The 17512-nt window shown below is 41.8% G+C and overlaps 1 protein-coding gene across 2 annotated transcripts; it reads right to left on the reverse strand.

Annotated features, from left to right (window-relative positions):
* Nucleotides 1-2281: 2281 nt before the first annotated feature.
* Nucleotides 2282-9780, reverse strand: LOC311143222 (cdc42 effector protein 2-like). 2 transcript variants are annotated; one of them, XM_084179027.1, is made up of 3 exons: nt 9655-9679; nt 5471-5557; nt 2282-5114 (listed from the first exon to the last, which is right to left on the reverse strand). In XM_084179027.1, exon 3 carries the CDS (start codon nt 4757-4759, stop codon nt 3989-3991), a length of 771 nt encoding a protein of 256 aa, XP_084035153.1. In that variant the 5' UTR covers nt 4760-5114; nt 5471-5557; nt 9655-9679; the 3' UTR covers nt 2282-3988. The 2 variants fall into 2 exon arrangements, with proteins under 2 accessions (XP_084035153.1, XP_084035152.1); XM_084179026.1 differs by lacking the exon at nt 5471-5557 and having other exon boundaries at nt 9655-9780.
* Between the last annotated feature and the right edge of the window lie 7732 nt (nt 9781-17512).

The following is a 17512-nucleotide window of genomic DNA, read 5'->3' on the forward strand; positions in this document are numbered from 1 at the left end:
TTTGCTTTGCCGTGGATAGTTTGCACCTGCGCAAGAGCGGGGGGTGGTAGTACAAAAGCCAGCTATGTGTTTTAGGCGCTATACAAATTCAGGGCAACATGATTAAATCATGTCTTCATTACTTCCTTGGAAAATATATTATATGAGAATGTAATTGAGACTTTAGTGTTGCTATTATAACTGATTAATGTTCTACTTCTAGTGATATACAAAAATGTCCAGCAGATGGAGATGTAACCAAGTGGAAGGAAGGGATCATTCTGGGCATGGATTTCAGGTAGCTCTTCTGACATGTAAACTGTCAAACTCACTGAATGCTACCCACTTTCAGCCCTGTCAGTGCCCCCCATATTGCAACTTTCAGGTTAAAACCTTTCCCTTACTCATGACAACCTCATCCCGCTATACCACCCCAGTGGAGCTCCAAACTCAGGCCTGGGCAGGCCTTTCCATCCTCCCTATCCCCTCAATACATCTCTGTATACCATGCTTCTAGACCTAGACAGACAGCTGGTGTTCCCAGCCAATGAGGGAGAAGGTGAAAAACAACACATTTGTTTGATTGTGAAACTTACCAGGGGTCTCCTTTGAATGTCACTGGTGTTTTTGTTTAGCAGTTAAATAATTTACCCAGGCCAGTGAGGTGTTGAGTATGATTAATTTAGAGAGGAATAGATTCTTGAACCGCACAATCAACACAAGTACATTCTGGAGGTCACCTTGGAAATCTCCTGGCATGTCTTTGCTGGTGCACCAAGCGCTGTTTTTCGCTTTATCTCTAGAGAAACTGAAGAGCTTGTGTAGAAGATCTGGATTGGTGCATATAGGGATATCCAGTCATTCCCAGAATGGCACTAAAGCGGCCTGTTTGCTCCACTCCATCAAACCCAACTCCTCTCATGTTTTTTTGTTGTTTTTTTAAGATTACAGTATAACGAAGGTCAAATAACATGTGACCATGTGATCCCTGCACTAGCCTATCTTTCCATCTCTGAAGTTCCTTGATGACCAGCTCAAAGAAATACATCTCAAGATGAAAACACACTTGAAACAGTGTTGTTTTTAACTTGTCTGCTTAAGTATTTGCTCTGATCAGAAATACACCACTTGAGAGAAAAGGTTACAAATAAATATCTTTGGTCTCTCCCTCTCCTCACCTTCCCCAGCTGTTTCACCCCCCGTCTCCCTTCCCTCGGAGAGCCTCCCCCTTCAGGGCCCGTCTCAGTGGTGTTCCCAGGGCTATTCAAAAAACTTGATGGGCCATGGCAAAAGCACAACAGAAAAGACAAAACAAGGAATTCAATTTTATTCTAACCATAATATTGCATTTATTCCTTTACAGCTTGTAATCATTTTTGTGATGCCAGTAAATAATTTGTCCCAGCACGTAAAATACGCCAATTCGTAGCAGCACGATAAGTCATCATCAAACACATAATTATTGTGCAAAAATTGAAGATTAGCAAAGGTTATGATGTAATAGACGTCTACAAAACTTTGATAAGTTTGATGCCTATAGTTCCCTGCGTGTAGCCTCATATCTGGTGATTCCGATATTAGCAAAGCCAGTGCCATAACAACTATGATAAACGTAATGAAGAAGACAAATTCAGGAGTGTGTTTGGTTCTGTATGCTGCAACCCCTTTCTAAAACAACCAACAGCTACTTGGAGGTCAGGACAAGTAGATAGATACAATGTGAAACATGCCAAAATAACTTGAGTTCAATTAACGTAGGAGGCATACCATATATCACAGCTTAAAAAAGGAAGACCAAAGTATGTTCACATAAAGTCATTATGTACAGTATACGACTAACTAGATTGTAAAAATCATGATTAATAGCAGTTGGAGGAGCCAGGGAAGGTTATTAGTGTCAACATCAGTCCGTCAACAGTCCTCCACGATGCAGGAGAGGCTGGTGTACTGTACTGAGGGGCTGGCTGCATGTCTGTCAGCAGAGCTCCAGAGTAAACAGACACAGCCTTACGTAACACCATCCTGGCCTGGCCACGGTCAGCAGGACAGCTCCAGTGTCTGGACCAGGCTCGGGCTCAGGACAGACTCCGCTGCAGTAGATCCTCTCTCTCTGAGTTGAAGCATATGTCTATTAATACAGTCCTCTTCCCAACATGTCAGCTATGGAGTCCAAGTGCTTTTCCAGCTGATTTAGAAATCACATAAACCATGCACAGGGTGGATTTTATGGAGTAATAACATTATATGTTGATAGATATGGCCTGATGAGTTGATATCCAAAAGTAAACATATAAATGATAGAGCAGTTTAAAAGGTGTAATTCATGGAACTATGCTGTTACAATGCTTGCCAACAGATTTATTGTAAATGTTAACATTTTATTGTGCAGGAATGGGTTTATAGTGCTTTAGTGAGTTTGTCAATGTAAAGTATCAAGAAATGTAATCTAATATGAGACTATAATTATATTGTTAAGCTTTATGCATAAATGTAGTCTGTTTTCCTACAATATGGTATCTCTGCTTGGTATAATGTCTTAACGGGGAATCCAACGTTTTGTGCCATTGGTCCATCCTCAAGGTAAACCTGACCATCATTGGTCCACCGTTATCAAAGAACCAATGTATGTTCTAAATTATATTATCTATTGTTTCACATCCAAAATATTTTCTACAATGTTAAAGTGAATCCATGCACCTCTGGGTGCAAATAATCATGCATTTATTATTGGGTTTATGAAGAATCATAACCCATTATTATCCAGTTGATTGCTACATTCTAATTAATATAATATTGAAATTGAAAAATTGAAGCACATGGTGATCTGGCAACTCTACCTTGTATTGTATTAGTTTGTAATTTCCACTTAGAAATTTCAGACTTGAAAAATGTATCAACCCCTACAAGAATGTCCATGAATTATGATCCACATAATAATTCACATTTCCTGTTGCAGCAAATTGGCTCAAATTAAAATCCTATATCTGTATCTTTTAACAATAATTCCAAATAACATTGGTAAAAGTCTGATTCTGAACTTCTCTGTGTTGTTACAGAGATAGTTTGAGCAACACAAGGAAACTTGGAGGGCTACAGCGGTGAGATAATCTCCTTATGAGCGGTCTCAGGTTGAGAATGAAAACGTAACACTACTCCAAACGTGTCCAACATCTCAATTACCAGAGCATGAAGGCCAGTAAAAGCAGCTCTCTGTAGATCTGCTTGAAAGTCAACAGATATGGAACTGAACTCTCCAACACTCATTGTCTCTCCTGATACAAAGTTACAGCTTTCACATTCTTGCATTAAAAATAACAAAAGCTGGAAAATGAGACAGCTGACTCAGGGAGGTGACCTCCTCTACCACTCTGGCTCTTTGTCCTTGAAGATATGACACCCTCACTGTTGTATAGTTCATCTTTCCATAAATGTGTCTTTGATCATATGTCCCCAACCAAACCAAGTAGGGTCTGAATAGAATGTCAGTTCCAGAATAGCTTTGTAAGCTGGATAAATCTGTGTGACACAGACACCAAACTGTGATCTCAGGAGCACGGACAGTAGTCTACAGCTCAGGTGCAGTAAAAAAAAAAGATCAAACAGCAACCTTCAGGTTTTACAATACCATATCACTCCCACTGAGAAATATGATCCCAGTCAGATACATGCTGACCGCAGTTCCTGTCCAGCAGTATATTCTTTCACCAGTTTCTTCATTTCCTCTTTGGAGGAAGGGTAGAGGAGATTTAACAGTGTCAGCTTTTGGCTCATGTCATGTCACTTAATTTCTTACTTACTATATTAAGTAATTCACATGGAAAAGTGTAGAAAGATATTCAATATCAATTAAACAGCAACTGAAGTTAAGTTCCAGAAAAAAGCACTTCATATGAGCGTACTACTGTACAAACCCAGCCTTGTAATCCAGCAAGGCTTGGTTGAGGTCAGAACCTCCTCTTATACACTAAGAAGGTCAGTAAAGGGACAGAGGGCCGAGGGCTTCCCATGGTCAGGTGTAGAGCTCCTGCCGCGCGCCCTGCAGACAGGTTCCGTTGAAGCCACTGAGGCGCTGGCTGTCCATAATCTGCAGCACGTCGTCCAGGATGGAGGGGCCCAGGTCCAGGTGCAGGGAGAGCAGGGAGCCTGCGTGGGACAGGTAGGGGCGCTCCTGGCCCCCATCATCCAGATAGGGGTCCTGGATACACACATCCTCGTCTGATGACAACCTGGGGGAGGGCGGGCAGAACTGGGACGTCCTGCTGGGAGACTGTGCCGAGGGAGAAGAGGAGTCCAGGCCTGGGTGATGGGACATCAGGATCTTGTCATCCAGGTGCAGTCGGGGAGGTTTGGGTGGAGGGGGCGCGTTCTGAGGCGGATGGGGGCGGGCGGAAGAGGGTGCAAAGGTGACTGGTAGGGTGATGGCCTGCACTCCTTCGATGACTGGCAGAGAGAGGGCGTTCTTCAGCAGGGGGGAGCTCTCTGAGGAGGCCGTGTATCCGCTGACGCTGGCAGCACGGCTGAACTGGAAGGGCTCTGCATACATGGAGGAGCGCTGGGACAGGCTGTGGCCCTGCTGCCCAGGGAGAAGGTGGAACTTCCCCTGCAGAAAGGACAGGTCCCCAAACAGGTCGTCCTCCCCCCCGCCGCTGCCGATGTGGATGGTGTGGCGGAAGTCCCCCAGCGGAGGACTGATCATGTCCGAGGAGAGGATGTCCCGCAGCTTCTCCTTCTTCCCCTTCCTGCTCCGCCTCTTCAGATAGATGGGCGCCTTGGTGGACATGTCGGGAGCCCTCCCTGGGCAGCAGAGACTCAGCTCTTGCAACAACGTGAGGGGAGGTGGTGGGGAGAAGAGGCTGGGCAGAGCTCCTCTCTGAATCAGACACAGGGAGAAGGAACCAGGCTGGCTGGCTGGGCTAAACTATTAATAGTCAAATCAGGTCTGGTGATCAGGGAGGACTGCTACTTCTACAGTCAGCTTTACTGATGAATAGTCCCAAACAGTCCCAAAATGAAAGTCCACATCACTCTCTTGGAATAGCGCTTTAGTGAGCAGGATGTATGGTTGACACTTTGGCTGCTGAGGAGGTTTCTTAGTGAGGTCAAATGATTATGTCCACAGTGTTAATCACCTCCAACTGCAGAAAGAAGCAGAAGAAAGCCATTAGAATAGAAAACTATTACAAAACCTTTGTTATAAAATGCATGCTGTATAAACATGGAGGAATAATCCTCTGCCATGACATAACATCACTTCTTATGTTCTGAAACATAATTTCTAGGGAAAATAAATACTCAAGCGTTGATACAGGAGGGGAAAACTCTAGCATAAAACAACTGATATGTAAAAATCCAGGGACCCCTTCGGTCTAATTTGATTAGCATCTCTGAAAAAGTTATTTACACTGACCAAACACATAGAGTTTAATAGGTTGAGATAAAATAAACCCATATTTCCATCGTATAATTTGAGGAAAGGACATAAAATAATTACTCAGTCTATTGTTGTTGGCAATGCAGCGTGGGAAAAACGCTTTTCTAGTTTTGATGAATCCCGGAATGAATTCATCCTGATCCACTGCTGAGGAGTGATAGAGAGATATGTGAGTGTGAGGGTATGAATAAGGGAGGACACTTTTAGTAGCATGCCTAGAGGACGAGAGAGAGGTTAACCTGGTTTAAACCTATTTAGGGAGCTTTAGTGAGGCAGGTGTGTTTGTGTGTCAGGCTGGCAGACAGCAAGTCTGATAGAGGCAGATGAAAGTGCTGCTGCTCAGTGAGGGCCTTGGCCCTGAGGGCACAGGAGATAGACAGGGCTTGGCCAAGCAGAGCAGGAGAACCTGGGTATGAGAGAGAGGGCACGACTTTCATGCCGCTGACATGAACTTGCACCACTGCATGCACAGAAGGAGCCTGAGCATCAGTAACTCACAGAGGATTTACTTTAACATTTGCTGTCAGCTACTGTGCATAGATCACTCTACAACAAAAACAAAACAACGCCTCCCTTCTGCCAGTGTACGGAACACAATAACTGACCTCAACGTGCATACAAAGTAAACAATGGTAGAGTAATACTGAATTAAAGCCACAAAAGGAACCAGGGGGAACAATATAATGTCACATGATGTCAGGGTTGCAGAGCGAGAGGCGCTGGTCCAACCAACTTGATCGGGGCTCTACTGAGCATGAAAATAGTGCATTCTGGGTGGTGACAGATGCCTCTCACAATAGCGCAGACACACATTGTTAACTAACAGATAGAAAGAGAGAGAGAGAGGGAAAAAGAAAGGAGGGGAGAGGGAGAGAGAGAGAGAGAGGGTAGCAGTGCCAACTGAATCACTGGTCTGTGGAGATAATGACTGACATTGAGAAAGAGGGGGAGAGAGCACCGCCTCATCTATCTGCACTCTGCTTGGTTTGGCCATAGTTAGGGAGCCTCTCTCAGGGCTGCCATTGTGAACCCAGACTGTGTACGTGAATACTTTGCAACGGTCTAAAGCACACGGTCAATCTAGCTAATTCAAATTAGAAGGGTAAAAGAAGCATCTGGATGATTATATAATGTAATAATGTAGTAGGATACTATCTAATCACTGAAAAGGTTTGGACAAAATATTGTAATGAGATGGATACATTAGCCTGCCTGACTAATGAAATACCTTTGCCTCCATAAAATCAATTTGTCAGAGTTAACAGATCACCATTATCGCAGGTCAATAGTATTTAACCCTGGTAACAGCAGGTTATCATGACTTACACATACTGCGTTTAAACTTAATGTACATTTAACATGCTCAAACACACATTCGCTCTTTCCCTTTCATTTAGGCATATTCCCTCAAACACACGCACACACATTCACAGAGAGAGAGCTCTTGTATATTGTAAGCAGTTTCCAAGGCCTGTCCTTCTCCAAACTGGAGTGTTAAGCACATTTTAATGAATGCTTTGCCTACATAACAAAGGGGCCAAGACCTTGGCAGACCCCTGGGTTTAAAGATACTGGTCACATGATATTAAATTAGGTTATTTTGTTCCGGTTCAGACAAAGTGAGACGACTGCTCAACTGCAACCGTCTAGAGGGCAGGCTGACCATTATAAACCCCAACTACAGATACAGCAACTGGCACAGCTAAGGTCTAAGCTAAGGGACAGCTTCCCTGAGCCGTTACTTCAGACACATTGGCCATCTGAGTTGTGTGGGACGCCACTTATCAAGTTGATAGGAGCCAAGGTTGTGGAGACAATCTTGTGATATGCCTTGGTTGTCTCTGAAAAGCAGCCAGAATTTGAGCAACGAGGTGCCTCATGTCCAAATCATGGGCTGGGTCATTGTCAGAAGCTGGGTCATTGTACAACAGGGGTGTCAAACTCATTCCATGGAGGGCCTAGTGTCTCCTGGTTTTTCCTTTCAATTAAGACCTAGACAACCAGGTGAGGGTACCTTAATTCAATCAAGTACAAGAGAGGAGCAAAAACCCACAGACAGTTGGCGCACCGTGGAATGAGTTTGACAGGTGTTGTACAATATGTTGACATATGAATCTTTGTTTCCTGCCATTTTATCATGTATTGTATTTTCCAAGTTCAGTTCCAGTTGAGAAACGGAATAATCACGTTCACTTTCAAGCAGGTTCAAAAATACACAGGAAACATCAACATAGGAATCAGAAGGGTCTGTTTTGACATGCCCCTTTCATATTATCCAAAAATGTAGCTTCTTGAGTCTCAACTTGTTTCCTCAACACACAAGATGTGATCTTAATCCATTAAATGACCAGGCCTTATCAGACAGTTTTTAACTGCCGTAGCTGAGATAGCATAACACTTGGTGAAGCCCTTAAAGCTTGTTCATTTGTTAGATAATGCATGGAACATACTGTCACAACATTTTTGGCCCAGGCTGCCAATGAGAGCTCACACAAAGAGCACTGTCAGAGGTCTAAGGAGGACATTGTTCACCCAGCACATACTGTTGACCGCAACCAAGCACTTTTTGGAACAATGCTCAGTGTCACCATTCAAACTGTTCTGTCACAGGAGGCCAGTGAAAGACAACAGGCCTCAACGGCTGAAGGGATGATAACGTCATTCTGCGTTTGAAAGAATTTCACTGCCGCAGGGCTGGAGAATTGTGGTCTACTTGAAAGAAGTCAGGTGTTACATCTCGATCACACCGACAGCATCATTGCACAAAGTGGTATGCAGCATCATCTGGATGTGTGTGCAACAAAAGTTAAACATTCACCTTCTGCTACCATTTCTGTCAAACCGTCTACACATATAATTTGATGCAGACGTTCGATAAATCCAACGTATGCGCCACACAGAATGCACTGCAACTGCCTCTGCAACGCAATGCTGCAAGGCAAACGCAGCGTCCCATTGGAAATGAATGTACTTCTGGTGTACTCAAACGCAACCACACTGTCGGTGTGATCGAGGCGTCAGATAAAACATCTCCTTTCATGAGACTCTCAAGGAAAGTGGAGCTGAAGGATTTTTGGATGGTATTTTAGATTCCTTTCTCATGATACAAACAGAACCCTGCCAAAAATTATTTCAAAAATCCTCACCTATTATGGAGAAATGAGGGAATACTCCGCTAGGGCTGGACAGTAGTGTGAAAGTGTGAGGTTTGGTAAACAATATTGGAGCAGCAGAATTTGCATAAACATATACAACTAATTGATTTTGGAGGATTGTAGCACATTACCAAAAATCCACCTCTGTCCCAAGATCAGAGAGAGAAGAGAAAGGGAACAGGATCGAGATTCTCAATGTTTCATCCCCCAACACATTCATGACTTCCTATATTGTTAGAAATGTTCCCTAATCACACACTCCCAAACGGGATGACTAATTGGGCTAACTGAAAGGTGGAATCCTCATAATAAGATGAGTCCTCCCATTTGGTCAGATTAAACATTGTCAGTAAAACTGATAGGCCACTTAGTTGATGAGATATTGCCTGGAAACCCGACGTTAAATTGCATAGAAGTCTACATCGGGCAGAAATGTAAATGAGCGTTTGAATCCAGAAAGTTCCCTCTCATGACCTCTACAAGCCAGAGTGTTACATAAAATTATATTTTATGGTACTTTACCGGTTGTCAGTGCAGTTGGTCCTTTTGGCGGTAGGAATGTGAGACAATATATCCACAGGAAAGTATAATTACATACACTTTTAAAAGTGGTCTTAGTGCATTTAGAATTATATCACCTGAAGCAGAACCAAGTAAACATGTACACATGCATCTGCGCATGTATTTTTTATATTGTGCACTGTACTACCAGTGCTTTGAAAAGTTGATGTAGCCTAGTTATACTTTCCTGTGGATATATTGTCTCACATTCCTACCGCCAAATGGACAAACCGCATTGACAAAGGGTAAAGTACGTTGAAATATCATTTTATTCAACATTCTGACTTGTAGAGGTCGTGAGAGGAAACTTTCCTGATTCAAACGCTCATTTTTGCCCGACGTAGAATTCTATGCAATTCAACGTCTGGTTTCCAGGCAAGATGAGATAGACTGTCGAGCGACGGTTTTCCGCAGTACTCCTATTAACCTACTTCTAGGATACCTTAGGCTACATTTTATATAATAGGTGTATTATAGGCGCTGTGCGAAACATTCAAGAAGGTAGAATAGATCCAAAGACCCGCTTACCTCCCAGCTTCCCGATATCCGTTATGACAGCCCTGACTTTCACCAAAAATATCCCTCGTCATCTGCCCAGAGCAGGACTCGGTTATTCGAGGTTGCGTAAATAGCCTATTACCAGAAGTCCCAGTGCTTGGCGACGCGTAGGTGCCTGCATCACAAAACATAACCACTTCACTTGACAGCGTGTTCCATTGGCTGCTACTGCGACAATGTGCTGATATGGTAGAATCAGAGAGATACGCTACACCCCTTCTTGTTCTCGTTTTCTTACTTTGCTTTGAGTGCATTCAATTAGTCGTGAAGAGCTAGAAACTCCGGCACAAGATTTCGCGTATTACAATTTTGAGGGATAGCTAGCCCAAATGCCGGCAGATGGAGATATTGAGCTGGTATTGTTGGTTTTATCTTACCGTCCAAACACATTGTATACAGCAGGCAATACACTCCTAACCCCCGTGGACCGGTTCGTACTTAAAACATTCTCCATTCAGGCTGCAAGGCCTCGATTTCCTCCTTAACTAGATTTAATGGCGAGAAGGCAGAAAATAACTGTGAAATATGTGTACTTTCTTTATGAAACACAATTTTCCACCACCAGTAGTAGCTAATGCTACTTCCTGATGTTGTGCCCTGCATTAAACCAGGGGTAAACAAGATTGCTGCAACCTGATTAGCTGAAGGCCATACCCAACATCTGGGACTAGAATTCCTAGGCATTAGCCACTAGCATGGTGGTGGGAAATTGTGTTTCATTAAGAAAGTATGCATATTTTCACAGGTTTTTTCCTTCTCGCCATTAAATATAGTTACGGAGGAAATTGATGCCTTTGCAGCTGAATGGATAATGTTTTAGGTATGAACCGGTCCACGGGGGATAAGAGTGTATTGTCAGATGCATACAACGCGTTTGGACGGTAAAATGGACACGACTGAATATCGCCATCTGCTGGCCTTTGGGCTAAGGGATAGCCTATGCCCCAGGGGCCCGCCGTGCGCATATCACCTTATCAAATTGCCGATTATTTAAAAAGTTAAAGTTCTCAGAGAACAATCCTCGAAAGAGCTGTACTCCAGCCAGTGTTTATACGTCTCTGCTGGATTATATGGCGACTTTGTTGCTGCAAATTCCAACACATCAAATGCGATTCCGTCGCCGTTCACATGGGCGTGCACACTGACTCACCGTTACACCCTGTGATTATCAATGGAACCACACACCCCTTTCTGGCAGAGGGGAGTTGGCTTTGGAGAGCTATTAATGATCACATATGTGCCCAGGGCCGTCTCTAGCTTTTTTGGGGCCGGGCCCTAAGCGAGATTTGGTTGGGGGGCACCTTCACCTCGCAGGCAAAACATTTTAGTGGCACCCCTATTGGCTGTGGAGAGAAATGTGCAGCTTTAAAGTTAGTGATGCTACTGAGGTTTTGTATAATTTCAGCCAGTAGTTCTGGAAGTAGTGCTGAAGGGCCAAACAGGTCCCTGAAAATTGTTCACAATTGTGTAGGCCTACTATGTCATCCATTTTGTATGATATGTTATGAATTCCAATTTGTACAATATTTTACGAATTTGTAAGTGCTTAAGATCACAGACTGTATCTTTAATGTCCTGCAATTCTACATATTTGCAATGGGGCGTAGAGAAAATGTTGCAATTTTAAAGCAAGTTTTCTGCCATTCTACAAGAATTTAGCAGTTTTAAAGCTAATTTCCTGCTATCCTACACATTTTGCCAAGGGGTTGAGAGAAAAATGTGCAGTTTTAAAGCTAATTTCCTGCCGTTCTACACATTTTGCCAAGAGATGGAGAGAACATTTAAGTTTTAAAGCTAATTTCCCGCAATTGTACACATTTTGCCATGACTTATGCCATGTTCATATGATATCTGAGTGAGAGTGACTAACTAAATCAACCGGCACTCCCTAGAGGTCAAGGTCCCTGGGCACATGCCTTGTGTGCCATGATTACTACAATGTTTAGATTGCTAGGTAAGTTAGTCTAGCCAGCTATCTATAAAATGTTAGCTAACATGGGCTAATTGAGTGACTGTCAGTGACTGACATAACAAGAGGAAAACTGCTGATGGACAACCAAATTTCGAAATTGCACGTTGTGTATTCTACTATCCACACTAACAGTAAGTTGAGACCCCGACTGACTTTTATTTTTTGGGGTTGGGGGCCCCCTAGCGGCTGCAGGGCCCTAAGCGGCTGCTTATGTAGCTTATGCCTAGAAATGGCACTGCCTGTGCCAATCATACATGGCACACATGAAACCATAAAAGACTGCCATGCAACCCCAACAATGGGCATCATTCTAAAACCTTATGTGGTCAGCAGCTAAGATGTTCCTAGAAAAGCCTGGCCTCGAGCCATCCCGTTCTGAATCAATGACCAATCATTTTGACATTATAACAGTCTAATAAATAGCCTACATTTCATATGTGCTTTGCAAAAATAATAATTTGGTTGTGTTTATGAAGATCATGGGTAACATTAGAATACACTTATTTTTTTTGAACGAACACAATAGCATTTTCATTAGTTTATGTTACTGTAGGCTATCTGTAAATATATATATATATATATATATATATATATATATATATATATATATATATATATATATATATAAAAATAATAATAATAATTAAAAACTATTTAAGTGTTAAATCCATCACAAATAAATCCATTATAATTTAGTTTTGGCAGGTTTTAAGAAACATTATGGACTAAGAAAATGTATTTCAAAAGAACAGAATAGCATATTTTAAGTTGTATTATGTTTCTTTGCTTAGTAGCCAGGGCTATATACTGCTGTGTGCTCATCACTTGTGGGGCGCATGGAACAGCAGTTATTCTTGGAAAAAGTTACATTTTGAAATCATCTCTTGAATTTTGAGAGTTAGGCCTGTTTGGCAAAAGGTAAGTGTTTTGGAAACCTCAGAATCTGCTCTTTCTGATACTATATAGAAATCAAAACGTCTTACCTGCATGTGACTCTGTAGGAAGATTTGAAGAAGTCACTTTTTGGTGATTCGTTTCCCCTTCGTCTGTGTCTGTTCCAAGCTGCGCTGGCCCATCTCTTCATATACGATTTCACAATTGACTATTGTCAATTTAATCTATTATTTAGACTAACTCTATTATTATATGTGTGACATTTGTTTCAATAGTTTAGGTGTAGGCCTAGCTTCGATTTGATGGGCCATCATCAGAAGTGCTGTGAATGAGGGGCAGAGGGGGGGGGGGGGGGAATGAGATGTCCTCTTCAAACTGCTTATAACTCGAATTCTAACAACATATCCCACTGGGCACAGACGAAATGACATGGAAACAATGTTGATTCAACCAGTGTGTGCCCAGCGAGATGTGTGTTAAATATACTTATTTATGAAAAGTCAAGGACAGAGGGGGGCATGACTTTAATAATTGGCAGAGATAACTCAATTCTAATGCACTCAACATTTCTGCATCGGCGCTTCTATTGTTAACATAAGGTAATATTTAGTCAAACAGGCCTTAAATTATAAAATGTCTTTGATTATAAAGCAGCTCATCTGATTATGCCAACATCTAGGCTCCCACCTGAGTAAACGAGCAACCTGCTCCCTCTGAATCTCAACCCAATATAGGCCTATGCAACCCAACGATTGGTTATGATAAGGTAAATACATCAATAGAGCCAATTTTAAACTTCTTTAAAACGTCTCTCTCAGGGGTATGTGCTACCTGCATGTGACAGGTAAACAATACATTGTCCATGATATAAGCAGTTGGTAGAGCATGGCGCTTCCAACGCCAGGGTTGTGCATTCGTTTCCCACGGGGGCCAGTATGAAAATGTATGCACTAACTGTAAGTCGCTCTGGATAAGAGCGTCTGCTAAATGACTAAAATGTAATGTGAATGTAATAAGAAAAGAAAAGTGATCAATACTCTGAACTCTTTTAGAAAGGACAGCAAACGTGATGAACATAAGAGAGGCGCTTAGTACAATGACGGTAGCATTTCAAAAAATGCAATAGCCCTTTTACACTCATGAATTTGAATGAGATCTGAACTTCTACCAAAGCATGTGCAGGTCATTTAAAAAAAAGATTTCATAACCTGTAAAAACAAAGCTGTCCATACAATCTGAGTGTAGCCTACACATGGTTTGGTTAAAGCACATTCTGAGAAGAGGCTTACTAACAAGGCTGTAGAGAGGGAACAGATCTGTGCCGGATAAGGGCCGACTACCTATTGTATTTTCCCCTTCCTCCTTTCCATATAGCGCTAAATACAGCCCAGATGTTAGGAATGTTCACCAATCTGTGTTCATGAGGTAGCCTGAGCTTTAGTCCTCTTAGGATATATCCTTTTAGTCCCTTTCTCACCATGTCCTTTGATTTGTTAAGCCGAAAAAAGACAAGTGCACTTTCAGCTCCACTGTGTTCAGACTGTGCTCAGGCCCCCAACCCAGTACTTGCTTTTCTGTCAAAATTGTCTTGCAACGCATGCCCACAGCTTTTTGCTTACTAGAGATAAAGTATGAGTGATTAAGGACCCAATTTAACCAAAGCCATTCACTAGGTTTCTGGTAAATCAAAACACATTTTTTATCACTGCAAGAATGCATAAATCCATTTATACTCAAGAAAACAATGTTTTCAGTGTGAGATGATACGAAAAACGAACTGCATAAATCACATATGCTTTCTCAAAGCACTCAAGGAACATTATGTATGATTCACCTTATGAACTTGGCTACCAGTTTAATTGAATAGGATCCTGAGTGTTCAAAACCAGGTCAGAGTGGACACGTTCATATCGTCATCAACATTTCATGAAGGTATGAAAAACAAGAGTTAGACAACCTACTGAACTTACTCCTTTTTTAGCTCCATTATACAACATGTCTCCCGTTTTCTTTTCTAATCAGGTTACAGTTTTTAAATGTTGATATTAGGCTGATCAGTAGGCTACCATGCCAAAGACAATTTGCTTGGGAGAGCTGAATGCTTCAACAGCACTGTGACCTCCTTGTCTTTTCTCTAGGAGCTTTAACGGTCGCTGGGTAACAGGCTATTGATAGGTTAATAAAGTGGGGAGCTAAAAGAAGGGGGGCTGTGCGCTTTTAAATTTCCCTCAATATAATGTAGCTAGTTGCCAAGGTTTCCAAGACACTTGATTATTCGAGGTCGTTATGGCCATTGCATCATCTTTAACGGAAAGAATGAAGATGGAAAAGTGACCGTTACTATTTAGATTAGTTTATATCATGCCTACAAGCTCTTACAACACCATGTAAATGCCACTAAGCCTCCTCTTTGCATTAGAGTTATGAAGCGGAGAATGAGGGGGCTTCATTTGCTTACTCAAAATAGAAATCGTCCAATTAACGAACGCTGATTAATGTACTCCATCTATTGGTAGAGTTAAATAAGATATCAACTGAGCAAGCTGAAATATTATATAGACCCCTAATACTACACTACTGGTCAAAAGTTTTAGAACACCTACTCATTCATTGGTTTTTCTTTATTTTTACTATTTTCTACATTGTAGAATAATAGTTAAGACATCAAAACTATGAAATAACACATATGGAATCATGTAGTAACCAAAAAAGTGTTAAACAAATCAAAATATATTTGATATTTTTCAAATAGCCACCCTTTGCCTTGATGACAGCTTTGCACACTCTTGGCATTCTCTCAACCAGCTTCACCTGGAATGCTTTTCCAACAGCCTTGAAGGAGTTACCACGTATGCTGAACACTTGTTGGCTGCTTTTCCTTCACTCTGTGGTCCGACTCATCCCAAACCATCTCAATTTGGGTTGAGGTTGGGGGATTGTGGAAGCCAGGTCATCTGATGCAGCACTCCATCACTCTCCTTCTTGGTAAAATAGCCCTTACACAGCCTGGAGGTGTGTTGGGTCATTGTCCTGTTGAAAAACAAATGATAGTCCCACTAAGCCCAAACCAGATGGGATGGCGTATCACTGCAGAATGCTGTGGTAGCCATGCTGGTTAAGTGTACCTTGAATTCTAAATCAATCACAGATAGTGTCACCAGCAAAGCACCCCCACACCATAACACCTCTTCCTCCATGCTTTACGGTGGGAAATACACATGCAGAGATCATCCGTTCACCCACACCGCAACTCACAAAGACACGGCGGTTGGAACCAAAAATCGCCAATTTGGACTCCAGACCAAAGGACACATGTCCACCGGTCTAATGTCCATTGCTCGTGTTTCTTGGCCCAAGCAAGTCTTTTCTTCTTATTGGTGTCCTTTAGTAGTGGTTTCATTGCAGCAATTCGACCATGAAGGCCTGATTCACACAGTCTCCTCTGAACAGTTGATGTTGAGATGTGTCTGTTACTTGAACTGTGAAGCATTTATTTGGGCTGCAATTTCTGAGGCTGGTAACTCTAATGAACTTATCCTCTGCAGCAGAGGTAACTCTGGGTCTTCCATTCCTGTGGCGGTCCTCATGGGAGCCAGTTTCATCATAGCTCTTGATGGTTTTTGCGACTGCACTTGAAGAAACTTTCAAAATTCTTGACATTTTCCAGATTGACTGACCTTCATGCCTTAAAGTAATGATGGACTGTCGTTTCTCTTTGCTTATTTGAGCTGTTCTTGCCATAATATGGACTTGGTCTTTTACCAAATAGGGCTATCTTCTGTATACCCCCCCTACCTTGTCACAACACAACTGATTGGCTCAAACGCATTAAGGAGGAAATCAATTCCACAAATTAACTTTTAAGAAGGCACACCTGTTAATTGAAATGCATTCCAGGTGACTACCTCATGAAGCTGGTTGAGAGAATGCCAAGAGTGTGCAAAGCTGTCATCAAGGCAAAGGGTGTCTATTTGAAGAATCTCAAATATAAAATATATTTTGATTTGTTTAACACTTTTTTGGGTACTACATGATTCCATATGTGTTATTTCATAGTTTTGATGTCTTCACTATTATTCTACAATGTAGAAAATAGTAAACATAAAGAAAAACCCTTGAATGAGTAGGGGTTCTAAAACGTTTGACCGGTAGTGTACTGTAATGGTGATCAAACAAAGTCTGTTCCTGCTCTTCCCCACAAACACCTGCAGACTGCAGTAGGATGTTGCTTCTGGAGGTTTTTGTGGAGAAGACCGCGAAGATCAATAGTTCAGTTGATAAATAATGAAAGACCTGTAACCTGGGCCTTTGATGTAGATTTTAAAATGATCTGAGAGTGCTTCAGACACCACTACAAGAGTACACAGATCAGGGCATGTGCAGCCAAGTTAAAGAAAATCAAGAATAAGTACTTTTTTCAGAGCTGTTTGTTCCAGTCCAGCCAACGTAAAACAGGATATATCCCAAATCCCTTTCCACCCTCTGCGTCATAAGCTTGAGACTGTATTTTTCCAGGTCTGCACCTTGAACGCACACGGACAACTTTGGTTTTACTAATGTCCAATCAGAAGAAATATATGGTATTGGGAGAGTGACCCATTATTTATTTTCTTTACAGTAGTTTTGGCTTTCTACTCCAGTACTTTGGATTTGAAATTATACAATGACTAGGAGGTTGAAGTGCAGACTGTCAGCTTTAATGTGAGGGTATTTACATCCATATCGGGTGAACTGTTTAAAAATTACCACACTTTTTGCAGTTTGTTTTGGTTGCGTTTCAGATTATTTTTTGCCCAATAGAAATAAATGGTAAATAATGTAGTCATTTTGTAGTGACTTATATTGTAAATAAGAATATAATGTTTCTAAACACTTCTACATTAATGTGGATGCTACCATGATTATGGATCATCCTGAATGAATCGTGAATAATGATGAGTGACAAAGTTAGACGCACAAAAA

The sequence above is a fragment of the Coregonus lavaretus genome (assembly GCF_964263955.1).
Source record: "Coregonus lavaretus genome assembly, chromosome: 15".
In the NCBI taxonomy this organism is placed as follows: Eukaryota; Metazoa; Chordata; class Actinopteri; order Salmoniformes; family Salmonidae; genus Coregonus; species Coregonus lavaretus.

Excerpts from the sequence above, each read along its gene's own strand:
- LOC311143222 (XM_084179026.1), bottom strand. The coding sequence starts at position 4,759 with ATGTCCACCAAGGCGCCCATCTATCTGAAGAGGCGGAGCAGGAAGGGG.